We start from the raw sequence: 25,142 nt of genomic DNA, 5'->3' as shown, positions 1-25,142 counted from the left end.
GATCAAGCTCCGAGTTGGGCTCCTCTACTCAGCATGGAGTCTTCTTAAGATTCTCTCTCCTTCTCTTTTTGCCCCTCTCCACACAAAGAAATAAATAAATCTAAAAAAATAAACAAGAAAAAGTTGAAATTCCATCCCTCACATAAGATATGTGTCTGTAAATGTGAAGGAAATGCTAAAAACTGAGCTACACTTTTCTTAACATTTAGAGTCATCTCTTACTTTCTTGTCCTTCTTCAGAAACTGCATGAAACCTAGTATTTGTTCTTCTGAATGGATTCAGATACGAAAACTTCAGAGATGAGGAATAGCCTTCCTCACCATACAATATGCTCTGTGTCCCAATTTATTTCATCTATTCTCTCACAACCTTCTCCCAGTCTAACTTTTATTCACTCTCTCTCAGTTTTCCACTTATTGCATGAACCACTGAGATGAATCCAATAGACTTCTCTCAGCTTTGCTTATGTTCTGCATAGGTGGATTTTGCTCACTCTTGTTCTACATTATCTTTGTAAAACACTCAGAAAAAGTGATGATAAATACCCATTCTAGCTAAGTGGAATAGCTATTGGAATATTTTTTTAGTCATTTAATATATTATGCAATGTGTTTGTATATTTTTTGAAATAATATTTATGCATCTGGGCTCTCCTTTGCCTAATGATATGGAATAATAAAAAAGAGTTTGTACAACTAATTAGAATATTTTCTATATAACCTTAACATATGATGCATATAATATTATTTCTTCTTTCTCTTATGTTCTCTACATAGTTCCATTCCTTGTACATGTTCCCTTATTGGAAGTAAGGATAGTTTACTAGTTATGAAGTGGGGAAATTATAGAGAATAATTAATTACTTCCCTTTGAAAGATTAAATATATGCATAAGTTCTTCCTTTATTCAAATGTAGGAAATCCTTTGCAATAAGCCCTGTAAGCAAAGGAGATACATGCTGTAGTTTATGGGGGAAAATGTGCTATTTTATGGAATAAATTTAATTATAATTATTGATGAAGTATAATAGCACTCCCCTTCCATACTGAAAATGGGTAGGGTTTTTTGTTTTTGTTTTTTAGGATTCATTTACATATTTTTGCTTGACTTTATAATACAATATTTAAAGTCGAATAAGTAAGTTAAGAAAAGAAACCTAAGCATTCTTTTTTTTACTTTTAAATTCCAGTGTAGTTAACATACAGTATTATATTAATTTAAGTACAATATAGTAATTCAACACTTCCATACATCACCCAGTGCTCATCACAAGTGCACTCTTTAATCCCCATTACCTATCTCACCCGTCCACCCACCTACCATCCCTCTGGTAACCATTAGTTTGTTCTCTGTAATTAAGAGTGTTTCTCTCTCTCTCTCTCTCTCTCTTTCTCTTTTTCCTTTGCTCATTTGTTTTGTTTCTTAAATTCCATGTATGAGTGAAAGCATTTGGTATTTATCTTTCTCTGACCAACTTATTTCACTTAGCATTATACTGTCTACCTCTGTCCATGTCATCAAATCATAAGCATCCTTATTAATGAATCAGTTTGTGTGTTTTCATTTCAAATCAATAAATAGGCTTATCATCTACCATTGTTAAAGTATTATGTCAGGTGTGGCCAAACAAGAGTAATTCAATGTCATAATTTTAATGTAGCATGAATTCACTTGAGGAAAAGATACTATTAACATGTGAAAGGTTAAATTCTGAAATAAATCAGACAATAGCTAAAGAAACCAACATTGGAAATGGCATAACATAGTGTATAATCAATTTGCAAGTAAATGTGCAAAAAATGTGCAAGTTCAGAAGAGTAATATATTAGTGCTATTTGGGCTCATCTGGGAAATCTTTAAAAAAGACATGGGATATAGACTGTAGCTTGAAGGATTTGTAAGATTAAGGTAGGTGAAATTGGAGGATTATAGTTCATTCAAAGTAAATTGAATACTTTAAAATAATAGACCATGATGGAAAAGTACAAAAAAAAAAAAAAGATGATGATGTTGATGAAGAAGAAGAAAACAAACCAATTTATATGGAGTAGAAGATTCATGTTGAGAAACTGGAAAAAAAAAACATCTAAAAATGTAGTTTGAGTCTTAGACATATTTAGTGGACAGAATAGAATGAATGGAAGTGAATGTTTTATTCAAACAATTATGATGTTTTCATAGATCAGTTTATAAGAGGTATTGATTAGTGGATGGGAAAAACTGGAAGCACTGAATCCAACTGGAACCATAGGTTGCAAACTTTGTACACAACAGAAATAGGTCAATTGGAGAAGGATAATCATCACATGGTTTCACTCATATGTGGAATATAAGAAATAGTGAAATGGACTGTAAGGGAAAGGAAGGAAACTGAGTAGGGGAAAATTAGAGAGGAAGACAAACCAGGAGACACTCCTAACTCTGGGAAACAAATGAAGGGTTGGGGAACGGGATGACGGTGGGAGGGGGGTGACGGTGATGGGCACTAAGGAGGGCATTTGGTAGGATGAGCACTGGGTGTTATATTATATGTTGGCAAATTGAATTTAAATGAAAAAGTAAAAAAAATACAATAAATCCCCCACAATATATTTTTTTTCTCCAAATGAAATCTAACTGTGATCCCCAACATAGAAAACAGATCAAAATGGCATCATTTTGGAGCAATGTATTTTTTCAGGTCAGATTGGCAATTGCGTAGTTAACTCATGGGAATAACAAGTTTCACCAATCATGTTTTCTAGTATATAAAAACTGTTATCTGTAGCATGTTAAAGTGTGCCTGTTTATACTACAGTATAAGACATTTTGGAAGAGATACTCCTATCAGAGTGTATGGATCTTCTGAAACAAGCTCTTCAGAAGACAGCTCACTGAGGTAGATTATTCAGGTAACCTCAACAAGAGAGGGAAAGCAAACAGCTAAAGATGATACTATTCCCCGTAAAACAAAACAAAAGCCTTTCAGTGACTATCCATCACTTCCAGTCCTCCTCAGGGCTGATGAGGCCCTGTGTGACCTGGCACATCCTGCCCTTCCTCATCTATGGCAAGTACTCTTTATTTGCCATCTCTTACCAGTTATGAAACTATTTGAGCTCTTCAAATACTATTATCTTTTCTCTTTCTCTGAGCCCCCAGATGTGTTACAGAGAATATCCCCCTTTCCTATAGTTAGCATAGACCATAGACTTGCCCTACCCCCAAACTAGTTTCAGCTTGCCTTCTCCCTATTCCTGTAGTACCTGCTATTGTTGATTATTTGCTTGATACCAGTCTGCCTCACTGGATCAGTCTGCATGCTCTGTAAATAGATGCCGTTTCCTGACAAATGGTTCTCGAATCAATGGATGATCAACTTAAGGATTTTTTAAAAATAGATTTTATTTTTTAGATCAGTTTTAGGTTCACTAAAAAACTGAGCAAAAAGTACAGAGATTTCCCATAAACTCCCTGCCCCCACACATGCAGAGCCTCTGCCACTATCTACTTTCCCACTAAAGTGATACACAGTTAAATTGATGACCTACATTGATACAGCAGTATCACCCAAAGTCCATGCTTTACACTAGGATTCACTCTTGGTGTTGTACATTCTGTGTGCTTGGACAAATGTATAATAACATATATCTACCATTATAATATCATGGAGAGCAGTTTGTCATAAAAATCCCCCATGCTCTCCCTATTCATCCCTCCCTTCCTTTAACTTCTGGCAACCTCTGATCTTTGTACTGTCTCCATAGTCTTGCCTTTTTCAGAATGTCATATACTTGGAATTATATAATATGTAGCCACTGCACACTGGCCTTTTTCATTTAGTAATGTGCATTTAAGTTTCCACCAATTCCTTTCATAGCTTAATGTTTTATTTATTTTTAGCACTGAAAAATATTCCATTATCTGGAGAAGCTTAGAATTTGGCCAATGAGTGAATTTTGTCACAGTTTATTTATCCATTCACCTACTGAAGTACTTCTTAGTTGCTTCCCAGTTTTGGCAATTATGAATAAAGCTGCTGCAAACATCTGTATGTAGGTTTTGAAATAAATTCAGTTTTAAGCATGATAAGTAAAGGTACTTGAGTAAAAATATTCAAGAATCATCTGGACATTTACAAGTTAGCATTTGTAAGGGAGATATATATATATATATATATATATATATATATATATATATACACATACACACACACTTGAGTGTATTATATATATACAAAAACACTTGTAATATATATTAGTAGTAGTTATTCAATTTTTAGTTTCTTTAATGAAAATCTTCTATATCCTGGGTACTACATTTGGTGCTGGAAATGCAAAGTTGAGAAGTACTAAGTTCTTGAGTTTAGAGATCTCACAGGACAGTAGGAGAAACAGAAACAATACCAGTATAGTATGGGGAGTACCATAATATAAGTATTTTGGAGTTGTAATCAATTCCATATGGCCGAGGCTGAGAACACCTCACAAAACTAATGGCATTTGAACTGAACCTGAGGGAAGACAAAAAGCTCACAGGCAGATGATGTGAGGATAGTAATTAGAGACCCAGAGTTTAGAAAAAATACACAGTAGACTGATACTGGGAAAATAGTGTGTGCAGTTAAGCTAGAAAGACAGGTCAGTCAGATGGGGAAAGGTCTTTTAGGCCCTGCTAAAGAATTTGAACTTTTTCTTTTATTAGTGATAATCACTGAATAATTCAAAGCACAGGTGTGATGTGGATGAGGACTTTAGAATATATAATCCCATTGCCTGTATGGAAGATAGGATAGAAGAGGTGAAGATGATGTCCCAAGAGACTAGGAAAGCTAATGGGCTAGGCTAGTTCACATCAGAACAATTCTTATATGTGATTATGGAAGTAGAGATGAAGGAGGAGATTCAGTAGATACTTAAGAAGTGGAATCTATAGGACAATTACATTAAAAAATATTGTTTATCCTATTCTTAAGCCTCCTTTTAAAAGTACACTAGGATCTTTTTGATTTATGAAAATAATAGTATATAGAGAAGGTATAAACAGAAATGCCACTGATGCGTCACAATGAAAACTTTGAATTAATTTTCTATATTCCCTGACCAGAGTCCTTAAAAACAAACTGTTTTAATAAAATATTATTTTTCTTTTTAATATAAGCTTCTTCAGGCTAGCTTTTGAACTTTTGTTTTATAGATTTTAGATGTCAAGATATAGGAAAACATAAATCTCCACTGAGAAAATTAGAGAATTAAAAGTATCAAAGGGCCATTGAATACATTTTGTAGCACAAAATCTTAATGATTGACATGTCATATGGACTGAACGGTTGGCATAGATCTAGAATGAGAGTAAGTAAAATTCTCAGACATTTCTCTGACGATCCATACTGGCATAGTCTGTTTGGTATACAAGGTCGAACAGCAGAAGAAAGTAGTTAAATCTACAAGCACTAAATTAATTCATTAATTGTCCTTAATTGGCAATTTGGATTTTCCACGTGAGTAACTTTGTTGGGAAGTTATTGCCTTTTGTAACTATGGGGTAACAATTAGCTAATAAGATCTTCCAAGAATAAGTTGAGATATTGAGAAAGCAGATGTAATTATGATTAGAAATTAAGGTAACAGCCAGAGGATGTACTGTGGTAGCACCAACAAATTGAAATCAGGACAAAATAAACAGAGAACATTTTAGGTGCTGCTGTTACCGTTGTGGTTGTTACGTATTGCCAGTGTAATTGTACGCATGTGTATGAGTGTATGTGTCAATATGCTTTTTTTCTTTCTCATTTAATTTCAGGTATGACAGTGATAGCTGGTGCCCGCCATTACCGGTACAAACATACTTACACCAGGGTATGGAAGATGAACTGGAAGAAGATGATGATCGTGTCCCAACACCTCCTGTCCGAGGCGTGGCTTCTTCTCCTGCTATTTCCTTCGGACAGCAGTCCACTGCAACTCTTACTCCATCCCCACGGGAAGAGATGCAACCCATGCTGCAAGCTCACCTGGATGAGTTGACAAGAGCCTATCAGTTTGATATAGCGAAGCAAACATGGTAAATAGTTTCATTAGGTCAGAGGACCCATGCCTTCGGCACAGGGATAGGGGAAATACTCTTTTACGATAAATTCACAAGAAGTTCTCATAGAGCCATACAGCTGAGGTTAGAAGTGCTTTTGTGCAACTCATTAATCATCCAGATAAAGAAATTGGCTAAGGACATGTTAAATAATTTGATCAAAGTCACATAACTGGTTAAAGAGGAAACCGGAGCAAGAATTCAGATTTGCTGAATTTCAGGCTAAACAGCTTTTGGCTACACCAGAATTTTTTCTAATTTACAGTTTAGCTTCAATTAGCTTATCCTTGAACTCACTTCCAATGCCATAATAAAAAAACTCCTTCTAGATTCTTCAGAGTGCCTGTGATTAATCCTGTATGTGGTCGTGAATATGTAAATATATGCTTCTGCAAATCACATATGGTCAGTGTCAGTTATTAAAAGACCTTTGAGCTGAATTAAATGAGACAGAAAAAAACCCAGCAGTATTAGTAAATGCATTAAAAAATAAAACCAAGAATAAATTAGAAATCCCAAATTCCTTTTTTCTAACCAATCCACACACTTTCCTAAGGTATAGACAGCAATCTACTTAGGTGTCCTGTGTAAGCATGGAAAGAATACAAATGGGATGAGCTCTCACAATTTTGTAGTCATTTTTTCCCCCGAGTGTTCTCTCTTTTCCCAAACAGTGACGTGTAAGTCTGACTCTTGAAAACAAAATCTCAATTGACATACCTCTGATTATCTTCTGTTGATTTCCATGATGTGTTTGAAGTTAAATTTTTATGAGATAGCATTTGCTTTTTTTTTTTTGATAGTTTTAGTTACTGGGATAGTTGATAATGTGGTAAATCTCATTCTCAGTGTTAATGCACTATTTATTTTAAAAATATAGCAAAATATACAAAGAGATAATAAAATCAGGCTTATTGTTTAAAGCTTATTACGAAGATAGGTTCTTTTCTTGGAACCAGAGGTCTTTAAACCTTTTTTTCTCAATCATAAGTTGTCTTTTTCAAGGGCCAAAGAAAATCTACTATTAAACAGTATTATTTTGCCTCAGGCTGCTCCATAAAATACTGCTATTTGGGTCGAAGCCCACTGCTTTAAGAGCCAAAGGATTTCCTCAAAGTCAACTAACGCAGCCGTGTACTTTAATCATCTAAGGCACAGTTTCCAGCTCAGGTGTCCTCAAATTTGCCTGTACTTTGGAATCACTGGGATAACTTTAAAATACATTGATACATAAGTACAACCCCCATTTGACTGAGGGCAGTTGAGGTTGGAACCACTGGTACTGGTTGTATGACAATGAGCAACTCCCTTAACATCTCTGTGCTTCCATCCCCCATTTGTAAAACGAGGATGCTGATACCAATTAGCTTATACACTCTGTGAGAACACAGTATCCAAGACCACCCTCAGCTTCAAGAATTCATAGAAAAGGATCCATAGAACTCACTGGATACCATTATACTGAAAGTTATGGTTTGTTGTATTGAAAAGATAAAGATTAAAATCTGCCAAGAGAAGAGATGCACAGGCAGAGTCCAGGAAGGTTCCAAAGCTAGAACTTCCAGTAGTCCTCTCCAGCAATGCTTTCCCAGCAACAACATATGACAATATGCATGGAGTATTGCCAATCAGGGAAGTTCATAGGAACATTGAGTTTCATGGTCTTTCTTGCAGCTTCGTCACATAGACATGGTTGGCTATCTGCATGGCTGACCTCAGTCTCTCACCCTTCCCGAAGGCAAGCTGAAAGCCCCTCCCACAAATCACTTTGTTAGACTTTCTGGAGAAGTCTATGGTCTCCAGGTAAACAAAGAAACTTCTATCAAATAGGACATTCTAGAACTTAGAGAGAGGTTACGTCCCTGGAACACATGGCAAAAGCCTAACTTCTCTTTGGGGCAAGATCAAATTCTTTATTACGCATCACAGTTTTTGTGAGAATTAAATGAGCTCTGTGTGACTCAGTTGGTAAAGCATGTGACTCCTAATCTTGAGGTTGTGAGTTCCAGCCTCATGTTGCGTGTAAAGATTACTTAACATTACAATTAAAAAAAAAAAAAAAAAACAGTGAAATGGGTTTGCTTTTATATAGGACCTCGTCCAGTGTCTAGGTGTATTATTGCTGTTATTTATTCAGAAGGGCCTGGGTTTTCACCTGAATTGTTCACCACTGTCTTTCCACTGTTGGAAGAGCACTTCCCTTAGTGAGTGTTGCATAGATATTTGCTAAATGAGTGCACAAACAAGTTCTCCGCTTGCTCCAGGTACCCATAGGGCAAACCCTGTTTCTTTCGCTGAGTATGTTTCTGTTCAGTTGCAACAATCCTCCAGAGATTCATTAGTGACGCCCTTTGTAAAAGTTATGAGCTTGTGTGTATTCGCACAGGATCTTGCCCTTCAACATCACTGGAGGAACATTTAAAAGATTATCATTTCCAGGCTCCACCTTCAGAGATTCTTTTCATATTGACCCATGTAGTACATAGCACAATGCTTCTCACTACAAGAGATTTATAAATATTTTACACCCTCTTCTTATTTCAGTTTATCTCCTACTTCTGCTGAACTCAAGGAGGACATTTTATACCTGACTGTATATCTGTTCCATTCAAGAGGTGTCAGCAATGATGTAGAACTAGAATGTTGGTTTCTTAGGTGCACACCATTAGAGAAGAATGAATAATGTATATAAATATTATCTTATATTCTCTTGCTCATGACTTGACTTAGTCCATCCTTGATTCACAAACAAAATTTGAGGCAACATTTGCAGCAAGATGTCATCATCAACATTTAAGATTTTCTGTACCAATAGTTTAGAGACCTCCTGATTTTTGCATGAAGGAGCTATAATGAGTGCCAGATAAAGACTTAGGAGCTCAGATTCTTGATCTGTTAAGTTAAAAACGTGACATTTTAGGGTTTGGGTTTGCTTTTTTATTTTTATTTTTAATTTTTATTCTTTTAGATTTTATTTATTTATTCATGAGAGACACAGACAGAGAGAGGCAGAGACACAGGCAGAGGGAGAAGCAGGCTCCATGCAGGGAGCCCGATGTGGGACTCAATCCCAGGTCTCTATGACTATGCCCTGGGCTGAATGTGGTGCTAAACCGCTGAGCCACGGGAGCTGCCGTTTTTTTATTTTTAACTTTGAAAAATTTAGAATGTTGTTAACATTGGAGTTGGTTGGCAGTTTAAGAATGGCGTTGGGAGAGCACTGTTAAATTCTGGAAGAAGTAAATATTTTCCCCAAAAATGCAAGTATTAAAAATCATCTTGTATCTTTAATTTTAAAACCTAGGGTAAAAATGCATAATACCTGACATATATGTGCCTTAAATAGCCTATGTCTTTTAAGTACTTTGTATCAAGGCAAAAAAAAAAAAAAAAAAAAAAGACAATGTTTTAAGACATGTGGTGTATTCACTTCTTAATGACAACAACAGATAACAATGATTTTCATATGTATCGTGGCGTTTATAATTAGAAGAAATTCTTAAGTAGTCACAAAGTGATTCAACAACCCCAGTGTTCAGGTCTGCATTTTTCTAGCCATGTCATTTGAAACAAGTCACTTAGGTTTGAACTTCACTTTAATAAAAGACAAAGGTGATGATGCAAATTCTGTCTACTTCACAAGTTACACATGCATTGCAAAGGATGTGTTTAGCACACCCAATGTTCTAAACACAGAGTGCTGAGATGAACTTTTTCTAATTTGAGGCATTTTAGACTTTGGTGGGTAAAACAGAGGCACAAATAAGTAGCTAGAACACAAAGTAGCCAATCCTACTTTAAACTGGGTTAAAGTAGAAACAACGACTTAGCCTGATTCATGCGGGACGTGTAGGAAGAATGCCTTGTAGGGCAGGCAACTTGCGCCTGGCTGTAAGAAGAGTTATTGGTATTAACCTTTCATGTGACATCTTTTCTTCATAAGGGCCAGCAGGTTACATGGACTATACAGGCTGAGTAGAATTTTGACACTAAACTGAAAACAAAATTACTATGTTTTGGGGGGACCAAAAAAAAGCTTTAAACAGTTATATGTGGCAAATACATTCTCCTTTGGATGATTTATTTATGCAAAAATGCTGGGTCTGTATTTTTTTTCTCCATATATTACCCCATAAATACCAATGGAAGAAATTTAAGAGGCTATATTGTTGTTTTGACTAGTCATGTATACATAGCCCATTATCTCTGCTGAAATGTAGAAAAGCACTGTAAGCTCCAAAATTAGTTAATAGAAAGCAAGAAGACAAAATTAGTCACCGTAACATGCTGTTTCATTCTAATTTTGTAGGATGTTAATGAATTCCCTTTTTCTCCCCATTTGAATTCTAGGCACATTCAAAGCAATAATCAACCTCCACAGCCCCCGGTTCCACCATTAGGTTACATGTCCGGAGCCTTGATTTCCGATTTGGAAACAGATGTTCCAGATGATGACGCTGATGATGAGGAGGAAGCTTTAGAAATCCCCAGACCCCTGAGAGCACTAGAGCAGACACCCGGATCCAGTATGGACAATCTAGACAGCTCTGTGACAGGTAACAGAACTGATTTAATAGGAATAACTGACCTATTTATAACATTAAAATGCATCAAAAATCAAATACTTTCTTATGTAAGATTTATTCCACTCCAGCTATTTCTATAACATTTTAAATATGTTAATATTAAACACAAAATTCAAAAAGGATTTGGAAATACTTTTGCTTTGCTGCAAAAATGATAAGAAAATTCATGAATTTTAAAAAGCTTTAAAGACATGAAAGAAAACTCAATTATATCCAAGGCTTTCATGAAAAGTTCACTCTACTGGGGAACCAAGTCTATTACATAAAAAAAAAACTTGACTTTTAGAAATGATATGTTTTGTATATCAGGAGCAATATACAAAGTCAATGCAATCTTAAAACGCTTCTCGATATTTCACTCTGTAAAATCATTCACTGATGAGAGTAAGCAAGTCTTCAGAATGAGCCTCTCTGAGGTTGCACAAGGTATTATTTTTAGAGTGGAGAAAATGTATAGTGAGATAAGCCATGCATTTACACATTTCATATCATCGGATTCAATAATTGTTCGTCTTCCAAGAAATATGGTTATTTTTGCGGTTTGCTCCTTCAGCATCCTCTGGCTTTGTTCACCAACTGAAAGGTTCCAGTTGCTTCTCTCCTAGGGTGATCCCAGGACTGCAACCTATTTTCAAGGATTTAATTTATCCAATTTTGTTGAAAAAACTTGAATCCCAATGTGTACACAATGACTTTAGAGATATGTCCTAATGTTATCTTTCTATTCAAGTAGGTATCTATTCGCTGACACACATATACAAATGTCTCCTATATGATTATAAAGACAGGACTACCACAAATGAAGGTCTTGCCTTTGCATGGCATTGAATCTTCTCAGAAAAATCACCCATTTCTGTATTTATTTTGATGATATCATCTTCATCCCAGGAGGCATTTACCACAGTCCTTTCTAATTCATTTGTACTCCAATGCTCCCAACTTGCACAGATTTTGCCCTATGTATTTGAGTTCAGCCAACACTCATGGAAACTTCTTTATGACAGTGATGGAGAAGGATAAGGAACTTTAGGTTTCCTCTGTATGCCTTACTGAGTAACACAATGTGTGATGCATGAGTCCACTTTCAGTTTTGCTTCTTACCTGGGGGCTGCTTGCCAGGCTAATTGAGATTTAAGAACTGCAGATATACTGCTGTGATTTGAAATCCAGATTCAACTGAAGGTAGCAGAGCAAAAGTTTAAATCTTTGAATGTAGAGATCTAACTTATTAGTGCACTATTATGTTAAGCCCCTTTGCCTGAATTTGTAGCATAATCTCCTTCAGGGTAAAATTCTGCATATTTTTGCATATCTCACTAATGATACTGAACTCTTTTCCATTAGGAATGCAGTAAGAATTGTAATAATAACACACAAAAAAAGGGCAGCTATAGCCTATGTAGTTTTTTATTAAATATTATAATGTCAAAGATGATAAATATATCTATAAATCAAGAGACTGCCATTTCGCACTTTTACATGCTCACCTGTTAGTAGCGTGTTAGGCTATTTAATGTGAATGTGGTTAAAACCAGTCTCCCTTTCTCCTTGTAGTGAGTATACTGTTCATTCCACATGAAGCTTTTATTGCTAAGAAAACAGTCTGTTTTCCTCCTTGAATTCACTGCTTAATTACTACCATATATAAAAACCTGAGGGTGTTTGGGTATATATTACATGATGAATTTACCCTATGAATAATACATCTTCTCAGAGAAAGAAGTTGTATCCTATAGAAAGTAGCCAAAGAAAAAAACTCTTTACTCTCTTCTTTATTTTTAATTTTTAAAAAAAATTTTTGACTATACAATGACTTTGTGGGGAAAGTATGATCAAAGATTTAATTTGTTTTCTAGTACATAAGTATAATGTAAGTAAATATAAATTTTTAAAAGTAAATATATTTTCTCAAAAAAGCATGTGTGTGTAGGAAGTGTTAGTATATAGATGTGTGTGAGAGAGTATAGATAGTGTTTGTGATTATATCTGCATGTAAGTGAATGCAGAGGTTTGTATGTGTATGTGTGTGTGCAGGTGTATCAGTGTAAATAGGATTTTAAGTGTTTTAGAGTGTGTGTGCGCACACACATGCATACATGTACACATACGTGGAGATGGCTCTAAGGTGAATATATGTCCAGACCAAATGTTATATAAATGAACATACTAATGAATTTTGTCCTAACATGTGTATGTTTTATTCAGACACTTAACTAGTTTAAAGGTGCTAAACGAGGTGGGCCATAAAACAGACACTGTTTCCATTGGCTTTTTATGTTTTTAAGATGGTAAATACCCACAGAGAGGATTCTGATCTTACTGTAAATTACTCAGGGTTCTAAATTTGTGTGTACAAGGAAGTCAAGCATTACTTTCACCTAAATCATCTGGTAGAGATTTTCATTTTCATGAAACTAATAACCATTTTTATTAAATGGAACAAACAGTCCTATTCCATTTCCTGAAACTCTAAAACCAACCAGAATGATAGTCCAATGATAACACAGAGATGAGCTAATAAGCCTGTGTATACAATTATTCAGGATTTTACTTGGATATATTACATTCCAACACTTAACCACATTAAGTAATATCAGCAGCTAACCATAGTACAGAACCCATCTTCATAAAGAAATAATTATATTAATTCCAAATACTTTCAAAACAATGAAGTCATTTGTGATAGACATCTTCAATTTTGAAATAATGGTTCATGAATGGAAAAGCAAGAAGAGAGAGAAATATCTGTGGTTCCATATCCCATAATCTCATGCCTTAGCCTGGTTGGACTGCTATAACAAAAGGCAGTAGATCGGGTGGGTTAAACAACAAGCATTTATTGCTGGCAGTTCTGGAAGCTAGGAAGTCCAAGATCAAGGTGCCAGATATGGTTCCTGGTGAGTTCCTCTTTCCTAGCTAGCAGACAGCCATCTTTGTGCTGTGTTCTCACATGGCAGAGACAGCAAGTTCTCTGGTCTCTTTTTCCTATTTAAGATTTTATTTATTTATTTGACAGGGAGAGAGAGAGAGAGAATGAACCAGAGAGTACAAGCAGGGGGAATAGCAGAGGGAGATGGAGAAGCAGGCTCCCTGCTGAGCAGTGAGCCTGACCTGGGGCTTGATCCCAGGACCCTAGGGTTAGACCTGAGCTAAAGGCAGACGCTTAATCCACTGAGCCATCCAGGAGCCCATAGTCTCTTTCTATAAGGGCATTTATCCCTTATAGATGAACCCACATTCATGGCCCCGTCTAAACCCTAATTACCTTCCAAATGCCCCACACGTAGGGGTGAGGGCTTCAACACAAGATTTTAAGGAGAAATCAACATTCAGTTTCCAAAACTCAGTAATGTGAAAAATGTATTTGCAAACCTGCTATGTTATGTTTATTCTCACAACAAACATTTATCAGATGTCAATTCCTTCCAACCTATTGACTTGGAATTTAGAAATAATAATAATGATGATAATAATAATAACAAGATGGAGAAGAATACTAGCTTGCACATATATAGCCCTTAGTAGGTGCAAGGCATCTCCTAACAAGTGGCCTGTTTTTCTTTCGTGGTTCCATGAGCTAAGAATTTCCCACATTTTTAAAGGATTCTAAGAAAACATGGAACAAACAAAAACAAAAAAGAGACAGCAAAGCCTCAAATACAGCGTATCTGGCACTTTATAGAAAAGTTGGCTGATCTTTTTCCTAATATTTTAACATGTATGAATTCACTGAACTGTCACAACCTTATTTTTATTCTCATGTTATAGATAAGGAAATTGGGTCACAGAGGGGTTGAAAGTCTTTTTAAGGTTACCCACCTGATGAGTGACAGAAGAATTTTCCAAATAAATTGTTCTTACTCTTAAGATGAATACCATGATCCCTTCTTCAGAGACACCCAACTTTTTTTTTCTAATCTCTGAATTTAACATATTTAAGAAGAAAATTATTTCCTGGTCTATTACTTAACATATGAATCTCTAGTCTCTGTCTCTCTCTCTCTCTCTCTTCCTTTCTGTGTGTATGAATGTGTGTGTACACATACAAATAAATATATATTTGTACAAATACAGCATATAATTTTATCTCTGAAAACGTTAGTCCTTATCCCCTATACACTTAATGAAGATTTTTAAAATCCTAATTTTTAGATGTAACTTGTATTTATTTCTTATATTCACTATATTCCATTATAGTGACTCATGTTACCAAAAACCAATGATATCAGCACTTTTTATAGGAAATCTTCTTTTTTATTTAATTTCTACTATATTCTAGTATATGCTATATTCTAGTATAATATACTAGAACTATATTATAGTTCTACTACTATATAGTAGAAATTACATAAATGTCTACTAAACTTTAGGCTTCTTTGGTTATAATAAAGTATGAATCTGTCTTGATTATAGTGCACCACACTCTGTTTTGGGTGAGAAAGTAGAACATCCAGAGTTGTTTCAGTCTCCAGGAATGTGCTTGCTGTACTTCCTCCTTAAAGGCCAAGTCCACTATGTTTGGGTAACAGGACAGGGCAAGGAGTTAATACTTCATTCTCTATCTTCCATAATGGGAGCCAGGGGCAAGCGTTTCCTGAATTTAATAACTCCACCACAGGAAAAAAGAAACAGAAGGCAGTGGGAGAAGGGACAGAAAGAAAATGTCCTGTACCTGGAGCCAAGATTCTTACTGCTTCACTGATCACAGAAAGCACAACGGAGAGGGAGTTCCATGAAGTGAAATGAATAAAAGTTTCCTTAACTGCTGGACCCCACATAAATACTACGGCTGAAAGGAAATCATGGCTTTATGTTTTCTGTGTTTTATGTCCTTGGAGGTTTTTACTGAAACTCCCAAACCAGATCGTTTTGAAAACAATAAAACCTGGCAGCCTCACCACCTTGCTCGACCACACAGCTTTTCGAGAATTGGCCACTTAAAAGTGGGACCTGATGTTTTGCTTTTGTTGCAGAAGCTTAAGGAAAATGCTGCTGTAGAATGATGGGAATATCAGAGATAATGCTTAAAAATAATGAAAACACTTTCTTAGATGACTTCAACAGCTGGGATGTATTTAAAAAGAAATTAAACATATACTTCAGACTTTAAGAGATAAAAGGGGAGTATCATACATTCATTTTTTATCTGAGTGGAACAAATTAACAGGTGCCATATGTCCCAAGGAAGAAATTTTGTGATTACTTATTTTGCTTTCCATATATATTACACATTCTTTTCCTCTGAGGAATGTAGGTGGAATCACTGCATATTCAATGTTTTAGTGAAAGAAGGACTTCTAAAGATCAGACGTGTTTTTCTACATTTAAGCAGAGGTCAATATCTGGATTGATTTGTCCAAAGACACTTATAGCTGAAGATTTTATTTAACAGATATTTAGACTGATTGCACTTAATAGGAAGAGTTCCTGGATTAAATATTGGCTGAAAAAGTGGGGGACAGCCAGTTTTTGTATCTCATAAAAATGGTAATGCAACAATTAGCAGGGTCATATTATGAAGCACAGACTTTACTCTAGCTTAATGGATCTAAGGATAAGCATTTATCAGCAAGGAAGGATTTAGCATAAAACGACATGTAAATGAATTGATGACTGATCATAAATTAATTTTAGTGCTGAAGATGTAATAGAGACACAGCAAGATGCCACTTTATCATGGTATTTTACTGCTCAGTAACGTTTGAGCAACAACTTAATGTCCTATATGTGGTTCTTCTTTAATAGCTTGAATAAATTTGAGATTTTTTTGGCCTTTCAGCAACTTTAAACCTGAGAAATTTCCAAAGATTGAAAATGTAAACAAAAATAAATTTGGCTATGTGACATAAATTCATTTTTCATTAAATGTTTAAATATGTATTGATTATGTTTGGGGTTATAACATGTCAAATTGGTATGAATTGCTTCTAATTTGTAAAGAATCTCTACCTGAACTCATTCACTTTGTATTCATTTTAATTTTTATGCTTCCATTTACATTTATGAAAGAAAACCAGTTATCCCAAAACTTGCTTACTCTCTAATTCATGAATCAATGTGTTTCTTTTCTTCTTATCATTGTCTTCTTTTTTTGTAATGGCTTGTATAATTGTTCAGATCATTCTTGATGCTTAAATCTAAAGAAAGAGCAAAAATGATAGACACAGAGAGGTGAAATCAGTGATTGCTAAACAAATTTAACAATTTTACAATGTGGAAAAAATTTGATATATTTATGTACTTTTTTTTCTTCATGGTGTATTGCAAATCTTCTTTTAAGCTATCCCCTGCAAATGCAACCATTCCATATATCATGCTAAATAGAGATGAGGGGCTATCAAAGATGAAGACTGAGGGACAAAGAGGAAAGAAAATTTATTGCCTTCTTTTTGCTTCCTTCTTGCCCTTCATTTTGAAAGTGAAATCAACCATACTAACCTGAGGGCACTTGCCCTTCTGTAGCTTGGGGTAATGAGGCCTCCTGTTGCCCATCATGGCCTAATTTGTATAGCACATGTCTCTTCAACTTTGAAGTCATCTATCTATAGTATCTTAGCTCTTACATAGAGTAGTAAAGAAAACAAAACTGATGTTCTTTCTATATTGACCAAAACCCACTTTAGCCATATCTTTCATGTTACTCTCTCTTTCCTTGGAAAGGAAGATGGAGACTCCAAAGAAAACTTCATGAATAACTAAGCTTTCTGCGGGCACAGCAAGGAGCATTAACAATCTAGATAAACTTAGAGCAAAGACACAAAGGCAGGAAAGTAGCTGATGTGACCCAATTATTTCTTGGCTGGTTATAGTGCAGAAAGGAGAATTAAACAAGAATGGGCTACGTACATTAGAATAGGTGGTTGAGTGTGGATGGAGAACTCAGAGAAATAGGCAAACTGCCACTCTATATAATATCATTATCTTAATTTGAATAAGATATTGACAGGTATCAGTATTATGTATCAAGGTATAGCTAAGATATAATATAATATAATATTAATTAACTTTTCAGTTTTCCCTTTTGGGTAATAACTCACTTCTTTTCCTGTTGTCAAGTTATCAACAAGAGTTGACTGACATTATATTCCTCATTTAATACATTTTCTATAAGTTCTTATAAGTACATTTTTTTTTCTGTGAGTAAAATAAGTTCATTGCCAGGAAACGGCACATGGAATATAATCACATATAGAATTTACGCTGAATAATAAGGATGTTGAAGACATTTAATTCAATATGCCTAATGTTTGCTCAATTTCTACTGGGCAAAGCCCCTATAGAAGAAATATGAAAATGAATTAGAGTCCCTAATTTCCAGAGTTCCACTGTCTAGAAGAAGAAACATTTCTATACAACAAACTGCAGTTTGTAGAGACCTGATATGCTGCTGTACACATATTATTTGAAAAACACAAGAAGTAGAGAAATTGATTCTATCTAAGACAGTTAAAGGTGAGGTGGAATCAAGGTGATACAAGAGATATTGATTTGGACTTTAAAGTTTGATAGTGATCAATACAGTTAGTGACAATCCAGAGGTGTGTCAAAGGAACCAGAAGTAATGCTATGCCTGTAAGGTCAGGCAGTGGGACTATACAAGGTATGAGAGAGTATAGCGCTAGAAGGGTAGGCTGGGCTAGATAGTGAGCATCTCAAATTCTTAACTTGGTTTCTGGATGTGGCATTGGCAAATTAGGTAAGGTTTTGAATGGAAGAACAAAATTACATGCTAAATGAGAAAAATAATTCAAATGACAATGAGGGAGATAGAAGGAACAAGAAGGAAATCAGGAGGTGCCTAAGAATGAAATTGGAGATGTAGAAAAGGAGATGTTTGTTTGGAGATTGAGTTTCACAGATTTATTTGCAGATGCTCAGCAGACATTTAGAAATACAGAAAACGGTACAAGGAAGGGATCAGGATTGAGCTTTCACGTATTTCAAAACTATCCTCAGTTCTAGGGTTTCATATTCTCTGGTGATCACTGACTGAATCACTTGGATTTTTTTTTTCTTATCTACTATAGCATTATATTACAAAACCCTTGCATCATTTCTCCTTTCATTTTGGGCTGTTGATCCTTGACTTGTGATTATTAACTCAGAAGTGGTTCTCTGAGGAGGCTCTGTTGCACGTGTTATCTGGGTTTCCTTGCAGTGGCCTGTGTCAGGGGAATTTGTTTGGAAAGTAAAAAGTGTATCTCTGTGCTTTTGGCAAACAGAATCAAAACTCTATCTTTCTCTGCTATACTTACCACCCTTTTAACTTCTCAAATTCTTCTAACCCCTTTGTTTCTGTTTTCTCTTTCCTGAAAGTGCATGAACCCCTGTGATTGCATCCTGGCACTTCGACTAAAAGTACAAATGCTTCATCACAGCAACCCTCCCAACTATACTGTTGTCTCTGAAACACTGGAGAAAACCTGGAGGGAATCTATGGCACTCTGTTTTAATAATCACTCTTTTGTGAATATGTAATTGGTCCAGTAATTGGTCGATGTAGAAAGAGTAAATTCACTTCTTATAAAGTCTTTTTTTTTTTTTGCCTCTCTCTCTCTTTTTTTTTAAGATTTTATTTATTTATTCATGAGAGACACACAGAGAGAGGCAGAGACATACGGAGAGGGAGAAGCAGGCTTCCCATGGTGATCCCAATGTGGGATTCAATCCCAGAACCCCGGGATCACGACCTGAGCTGAAAGCAGACGCTCAACCACTGAGCCACCCAGGCATCCCTACCCTGCCTCTCTTTTAAAAAAAGTTAGGTGAAGCAACATTTGGTGCTTTATTGTATCATAAATTAATGCTATATAACTTAAATATTGTAATATTAATTGTAGTAATAGATTAAGGTTTCTGTGTGCCCTGGTTTAAGAAAAAAAAATAGAATTGTAAATGACTTTCTGAAAAACTAAGAATAAAAGTTATTTCTTAATAATCTTCATATTTTGAAACTCTTGACACATGAAAGTGCAGTTCTTTTCCTCTATTGCCATGGTTTCTACAAAAGTAGAAAAATCCTTATTAATTCCAGTTATATTCTTCATAATCGTTAATTTTCTAAAACAAAGATTAGTGGTAAAGAGAAAACTGAAGTTCTTAAAATAATTAAAAAGCAACGAAAGCATCTTGAGCTTTGAAATTAAGATTTTTAAAGATATGTTTTTCCCTTTGTTCTATATGCTCTGACACTATACAATTTCTTTTTGTTTATAATGTTTGTTGTTATATTTCCTGATTATTTAAATTTGTATTTTAAAATCTTGATATGGTTCTAGCACTTCCACAGTCAGCAAGTGTATATTCCATGGTAGTTATCATTGGAGTCTGCATAAATTCAAAATATATATTTCTACTCTTCCTTCCTCTGAGTTCTTGATAAATTTACTTTACATACTCTATAATTTATTTCAATAAAAGCGTTCTTCTCTGAATTGTAGGACTTAAAATATATACTCAATTCTCTTTGGGGAAATGACCATGTAGTTAATTTAAACAATGTAAGAAAGAAATCATACGAACCGTGTTTTGTTTATGTGTTGCACACAGAGACAGGTTTTAAGTGAGATCCATTCTTCTGCACTAGAAATGGTTAAGACATGGCTGATGCTTGCCCATGGCTACAGAGATCATGATGAAACATCCAGTAGGAGGAGTGAGGAATTGAGGCAGCTCCCTGTCCCTTTAGTAGAGTGTATGCAAGCAGATGGGCTATCCAATATATACAACTCACTAGACGACTACATTTGTTTTTAGGTTCAATGGTAAATGGCTGGGGCTCTGCATCTGATGAGGATCGTAACTTTTCTAGTCATAGATCTAGTGTAGGTAGCTCCTCAGATGGCTCCATCTTTGCCAGCGGCAGCTTTGCACAAGCAGTGGTGGCAGCAGCAGATAAAGCTGGTTTTAGGCTGGATGGAACCAGCCTTACAAGAACAGGTTGGTAGACTCTGAGTCAACACTATTTGCATGAGAGAATCTTGTCCTTTAAACCCTGAGCTATTTTTCTCCTGTTCTTTCTCCTCAGTGAGTCTGACTGCAGGGGTTTCTTTAATATGCATGACCACAGTTTGGAACCTGGATTACCAGAACTCTCTTCTGATGCTCCTTTTGCAGAGCTGAGAATAGGCTTCTACTCACCACCTTCCATCCTGTCTTTCCCTTTCCCTTCATGGCTCAGCTGATTAATTGGAATATGCTTCCTTTTTATATTACAACCAAGCTGCAACTGAGATTGCCATTAAATTTTCAATAACTCACACTTTGCAAAATTCTCACACAATCAATAATGTGCTCAGTAATTAAAATTATTCAGCTTTTATCTCCATTACTTTCCTTTGCCCCGTTTCTTTCTGTAAATGCATTTTCTGGGAAGGCTTTCTCAGCATGGGGTGAATGGGTCTAAGGCTGTCAGTCTAACACTTCAAATGGCTGATGGTCTTATTAATTGTTTGGCTGTTAAAATTTTAACCCAATAATTTATTATTTATTTTAAAGGATGCTAATTAAAAATAAGCCCACTGCATTTGCAACTTGAATAAAATGCTGACTGCAAGTGTATTTCTCCTTAGCATAATCTAATTTGGGCTTCTGAGAATAATTCAGTACCAATTATATAATTTTTCATGTATCTGATTCTGTCCCCAAAATAAATGTGAGATCCATTCTAATAATAGATCAGTAATTTGTAAGTTGTTTTACTGAAACAAAATAATTGGGCATGATCCATGCTATTACATGACTGTACTTTTTAAATGCACATATAAGAAGGTTCTAGGAATTGAATTAAGCCAAGCTACCTTACAAAACAAACTAATGAAGCCTTAAACACAGTTTTGGAATCGTAATAGTATTCTAATAGTAAAGTGAAGAAAAACGGTTTTGACCCTTCACTAAACTCTCAGGTTATAAAAAGGAGCCCTGGAAATTTTCTTTGAATTATACCATCAGTATTTCTTTTGAGTATGCGGTAGGAATCTCCAAACGATAGAAAAAATTCCAAGCATTGCAGAGGTTTATTTTTCATATAGCATCCGAACTAAAATATGTTGTAATATAATGGTTATTTGAATTTTCTTGCTTTATAAGACGTAAGTCAAAAACTTTATGTTGCCTGAGTGCTTTTTGTGGCATAGCTATAAGCACAGCAGTGAGAAAGTGCAAGAAAACTAATAAATTAGAAGGCATAAGTGCATTTCTTGCATGTATGCTAATAGCTAATAAAGCATTAAGCAATATCATGTCACATTGACTTAAGGAAATGTAACTACATACAATAATTTTGTGTGAAATGAAAACATGCACAAGAGAATAAATACATACACATAAAACAGCACTCACTTGCCGTAATAAAGATTATATTAAAATCATAAGATGTTGAACATTTATTAGCTACCCTTTTACAAAATAAATTTCCCTGCATATGTACTAAACCTCAAGAAAAGGACGTAACACAATTTCATTTTTCAATGAGAATTTGGAGTCTGCTCAGATACAATAATATTCATCAGAAAATACCTATTGCACTTTGGATATGCAAGGTGATTTTAACCTGCTATCTATCCTATTCTGTAGACTAATGTTATTGAGTTTCTGTAAAAGAGGTAAAATTCATCACGTATTTGTATGAGTGGTAAGGTCAGTTTTAATATAAGTCTCTGAGCAGACCTTTCATGTAAATTTTCAAATGCAATTACTTCAGGACCTTTTTCTGTGCTCAAAGAGAGTTTGTAAGATTCCAAGGATAAAATTTGATTAAGCAAATAAGACAAGTACATAATTCGTTTCAGAAATAGCTTCTTTAATTTTAAGAAGTAAGAGCAGCCTGAATTTGCATATATCCATAAAAATATCACTAAGATCATCAAGGCTAAATAAAAATATAATCAAGTAATATCAAGTTTTTGGTTGGTGGATTTGTTCTGTAATTCATTTGTTTGAATTTTTTCAGTGTGTTGGTTACAAAAAGTTGGATAAAATAAATTCAACAAGGAATATTTTCTTATGGAGATGTGCCAGTATTTGACATCTTCAAATGGCACCTCTAGGCAAGTTTATAGGTTAGCCTAAGTAAGAGCAGAAATACAAAACAGGCAGCATCACTGCCTTATAACATTCTCTATACCCCATTCCCTTTGTTTTCTTTTTAGGCAAAGCTTTTACCTCCTCTCAAAGACCTCGACCAACCAGCCCATTTTCTACTGACAGTAATACCAGTGCAGCCCTGAGTCAAAATCAGAGGCCTCGGCCCACTAAAAAACACAAGGGAGGGCGAATGGATCAACAACCAGCATTGCCTCATCGAAGGGAAGGAATGACAGATGGTAGGTTTGTTTTCTTCTCTCATCTCCTCACTGAAGAGATGTGCTCTGTGCAAATCATTAACTTAGATTAAAGTAGCTATGGTAGATTAGGCCTTTCCTCATCATATAACAGGCAGAAAACCTAGCAATATGCTCTTGTTTAAATAAAACATCCTCTTCTATATTACCAAGCCCCAAGAAATGTGTGCCATACCACTTATCAATATTGATCTTGCTGCCATTCTAGCATTTTCCATTAATGCTTTTTAAAAAAACATTCCCGTTTGAGGTTAGGAAAGAAAATATAGGTAGCACGTGCACTTGCTATGAATTTCTGATATAAAATTTGAGACATATCTGACATCAAATTAAGATAACTTAGATGGTATTTCACTTTTGAAAAAGACCATGAAGTGATTTGTAATTTAGCTTTTTTTTTTTTCTTTTTTTTAGTTTCATGAATTTTAGGGCTAAAAGCATACTACAGATCATCTAGTAGATGGGTCAACAAACTTTTCTGTAAAAGTCCAGATAGTAAATATTTTTTACTTTACCTGGCCATATGGTCTCTGTGTGAGTAATGGTTATAGGGGGAAAAAAAAGAAAAGAAAAATAAGAATGGGTGCGACTGATTTCCAATAAAACTTTAATGATAAACAGGTGAATTTGGCCCATGGACCATAGTTTGCTGATCTATTTCAATTCTTTTATTTATGTATAGCATTCAGTCTTTGAGTATTTGCTTAAACACTGCTGGTTTCAGGAAGTACAATATTACTAGGAGATCTCCTTGTTCAATAAAGAGTATCTTATCTTTATAAAGCAGGATCTATTTCACATATGTTCAACTTAATTCTCACACATTTAAAAATAGAAATATAAATATTTATCCCAAAATTTTATTCTAAGGAATAGTTACGATGATTTATGTCAAGAGGCTAGTATAATGCCTGACCCAAAGGTACATTTCTTCCCCCTTCTCAACACTATCCCTTACGGGTACACAAACTTTATCCTGAGGTAGTTCTGTTAAACACCAAAGGATGAACCTAGCCCAGCTGCACATTGGAACTATCTAGGGAGCTCTTAAATTATACCCTGGAGATTGTGATTTAATTTTTCTGGGTAAAAACCAATTATGGATATTTTTAAAGCTCCACAAATGAATCTAATGTGCAGTCAGCATTGAGAATCTATGATGGAGTCTTTAGCATTCATGTCAGTGTCTTAGACTTATCATTATAGGACAGAATGAGGCTTAGCTGGGAAAGAGGTACTTGTTCTTTATTGTTTTGGGAGGAAGGGTCTGTATCTGGCAGCCATCTTTGTGCTTTCTTTTGTCGTTTTGTAATGGAGGGAAGACTTTAAAAGTCAAACATAACTTGTTCTAAAGCTTTCAGGTTTACTTATCTTTCTGGTTACTTTGTTTTCTTGGGAAGTGTTTCTGTGGAATATGCACTCTAGATTTTAATTACTTTATAAACGAATATCCTGTGGTGAACAAAGATGCTCACCACTGCCTTTCTGCCTCAGATGATCTAAAGATTAGTTGAGTACTTAAAACAGTAAATAGTGTTGATCTTATTCTTTCTAGATAAAAACGACCACCTTCATTTATATGGTAGTTATAAATCTCAGAATTAATAATTTTGTATAGTTTTCCTGCTATGAAAGGAAAAAGAGAACTTTTTTTTTCTGAAGCACTGGAAGATTATTTACAGAATATATGGAAGATAAAAAATATAAACCAACAAAATATAGTTCTCCATTTCTTCCTAAAATACTTTTCTTGTGAATCTTTTTCAGAAAGTCTGGTTAAAGCAAGCTACCATCTAGTTTAAAACATGATCAATATATTGCTTATTTTCCTAAATAACAAATAAGTCCCTAACTTTTACATTTTCCAGCATTTCAAAAGCGGGTATGGATTATGTGTAGTTAGTAGATATATTTTGGAAGTAGTGATACTGCAAGGGAAATATCAGCTCCCATGTCTTCCTAAGTTTATGATCCAATGATATTCTAGTTATGATATGGGGACATTTACTATGAATAGCACTCTAAAGATTATCCTTAAGGATGTTATTTTTTTATAGTAAATGTATGATTTAGTATATAGTAAATATAGATTCACATGGCATGAATCCATGCATTTGTAATAATTTTATAATATCCATATGTAAAATT

At 34.9% G+C, this 25,142-nt stretch overlaps 1 protein-coding gene and 1 long non-coding RNA gene across 17 annotated transcripts in view; one reads left to right on the top strand and one right to left on the bottom strand.

The window, feature by feature from the left end:
• The window catches only part of LOC144301739 (uncharacterized), a 28,034-nt gene extending 20,178 nt beyond the window's left edge, over nt 1-7,856 (bottom strand). For both annotated transcript variants that reach the window (XR_013368507.1, XR_013368508.1), the window contains exons 1-2: nt 6,788-7,856; nt 5,833-5,993 (exon numbers count right to left, since the gene is read on the bottom strand). This is a non-coding gene — a long non-coding RNA (uncharacterized LOC144301739). The remainder of the gene's footprint in view (nt 1-5,832; nt 5,994-6,787) is intronic.
• Nucleotides 1-25,142, top strand: part of ROBO2 (roundabout guidance receptor 2) — a 1,635,852-nt gene that overhangs the window by 1,598,389 nt on the left and 12,321 nt on the right. For 8 of the 15 annotated variants that reach the window (XM_077878775.1, XM_077878780.1, XM_077878774.1 and 5 more), the window contains 4 exons: nt 5,783-6,043; nt 10,418-10,623; nt 20,410-20,592; nt 22,803-22,976. In XM_077878775.1, the coding sequence (XP_077734901.1) occupies nt 5,783-6,043; nt 10,418-10,623; nt 20,410-20,592; nt 22,803-22,976 (824 nt within the window). The remainder of the gene's footprint in view (nt 1-5,782; nt 6,044-10,417; nt 10,624-20,409; nt 20,593-22,802; nt 22,977-25,142) is intronic. The other 7 variants (XM_077878783.1, XM_077878779.1, XM_077878784.1 and 4 more) reach the window with 2 other exon arrangements.

Source organism: Canis aureus, chromosome 30, assembly GCF_053574225.1.
Source record: "Canis aureus isolate CA01 chromosome 30, VMU_Caureus_v.1.0, whole genome shotgun sequence".
Classification (NCBI taxonomy): domain Eukaryota; kingdom Metazoa; phylum Chordata; class Mammalia; order Carnivora; family Canidae; genus Canis; species Canis aureus.
This window is presented reverse-complemented; position numbering and strand designations above follow the sequence as displayed.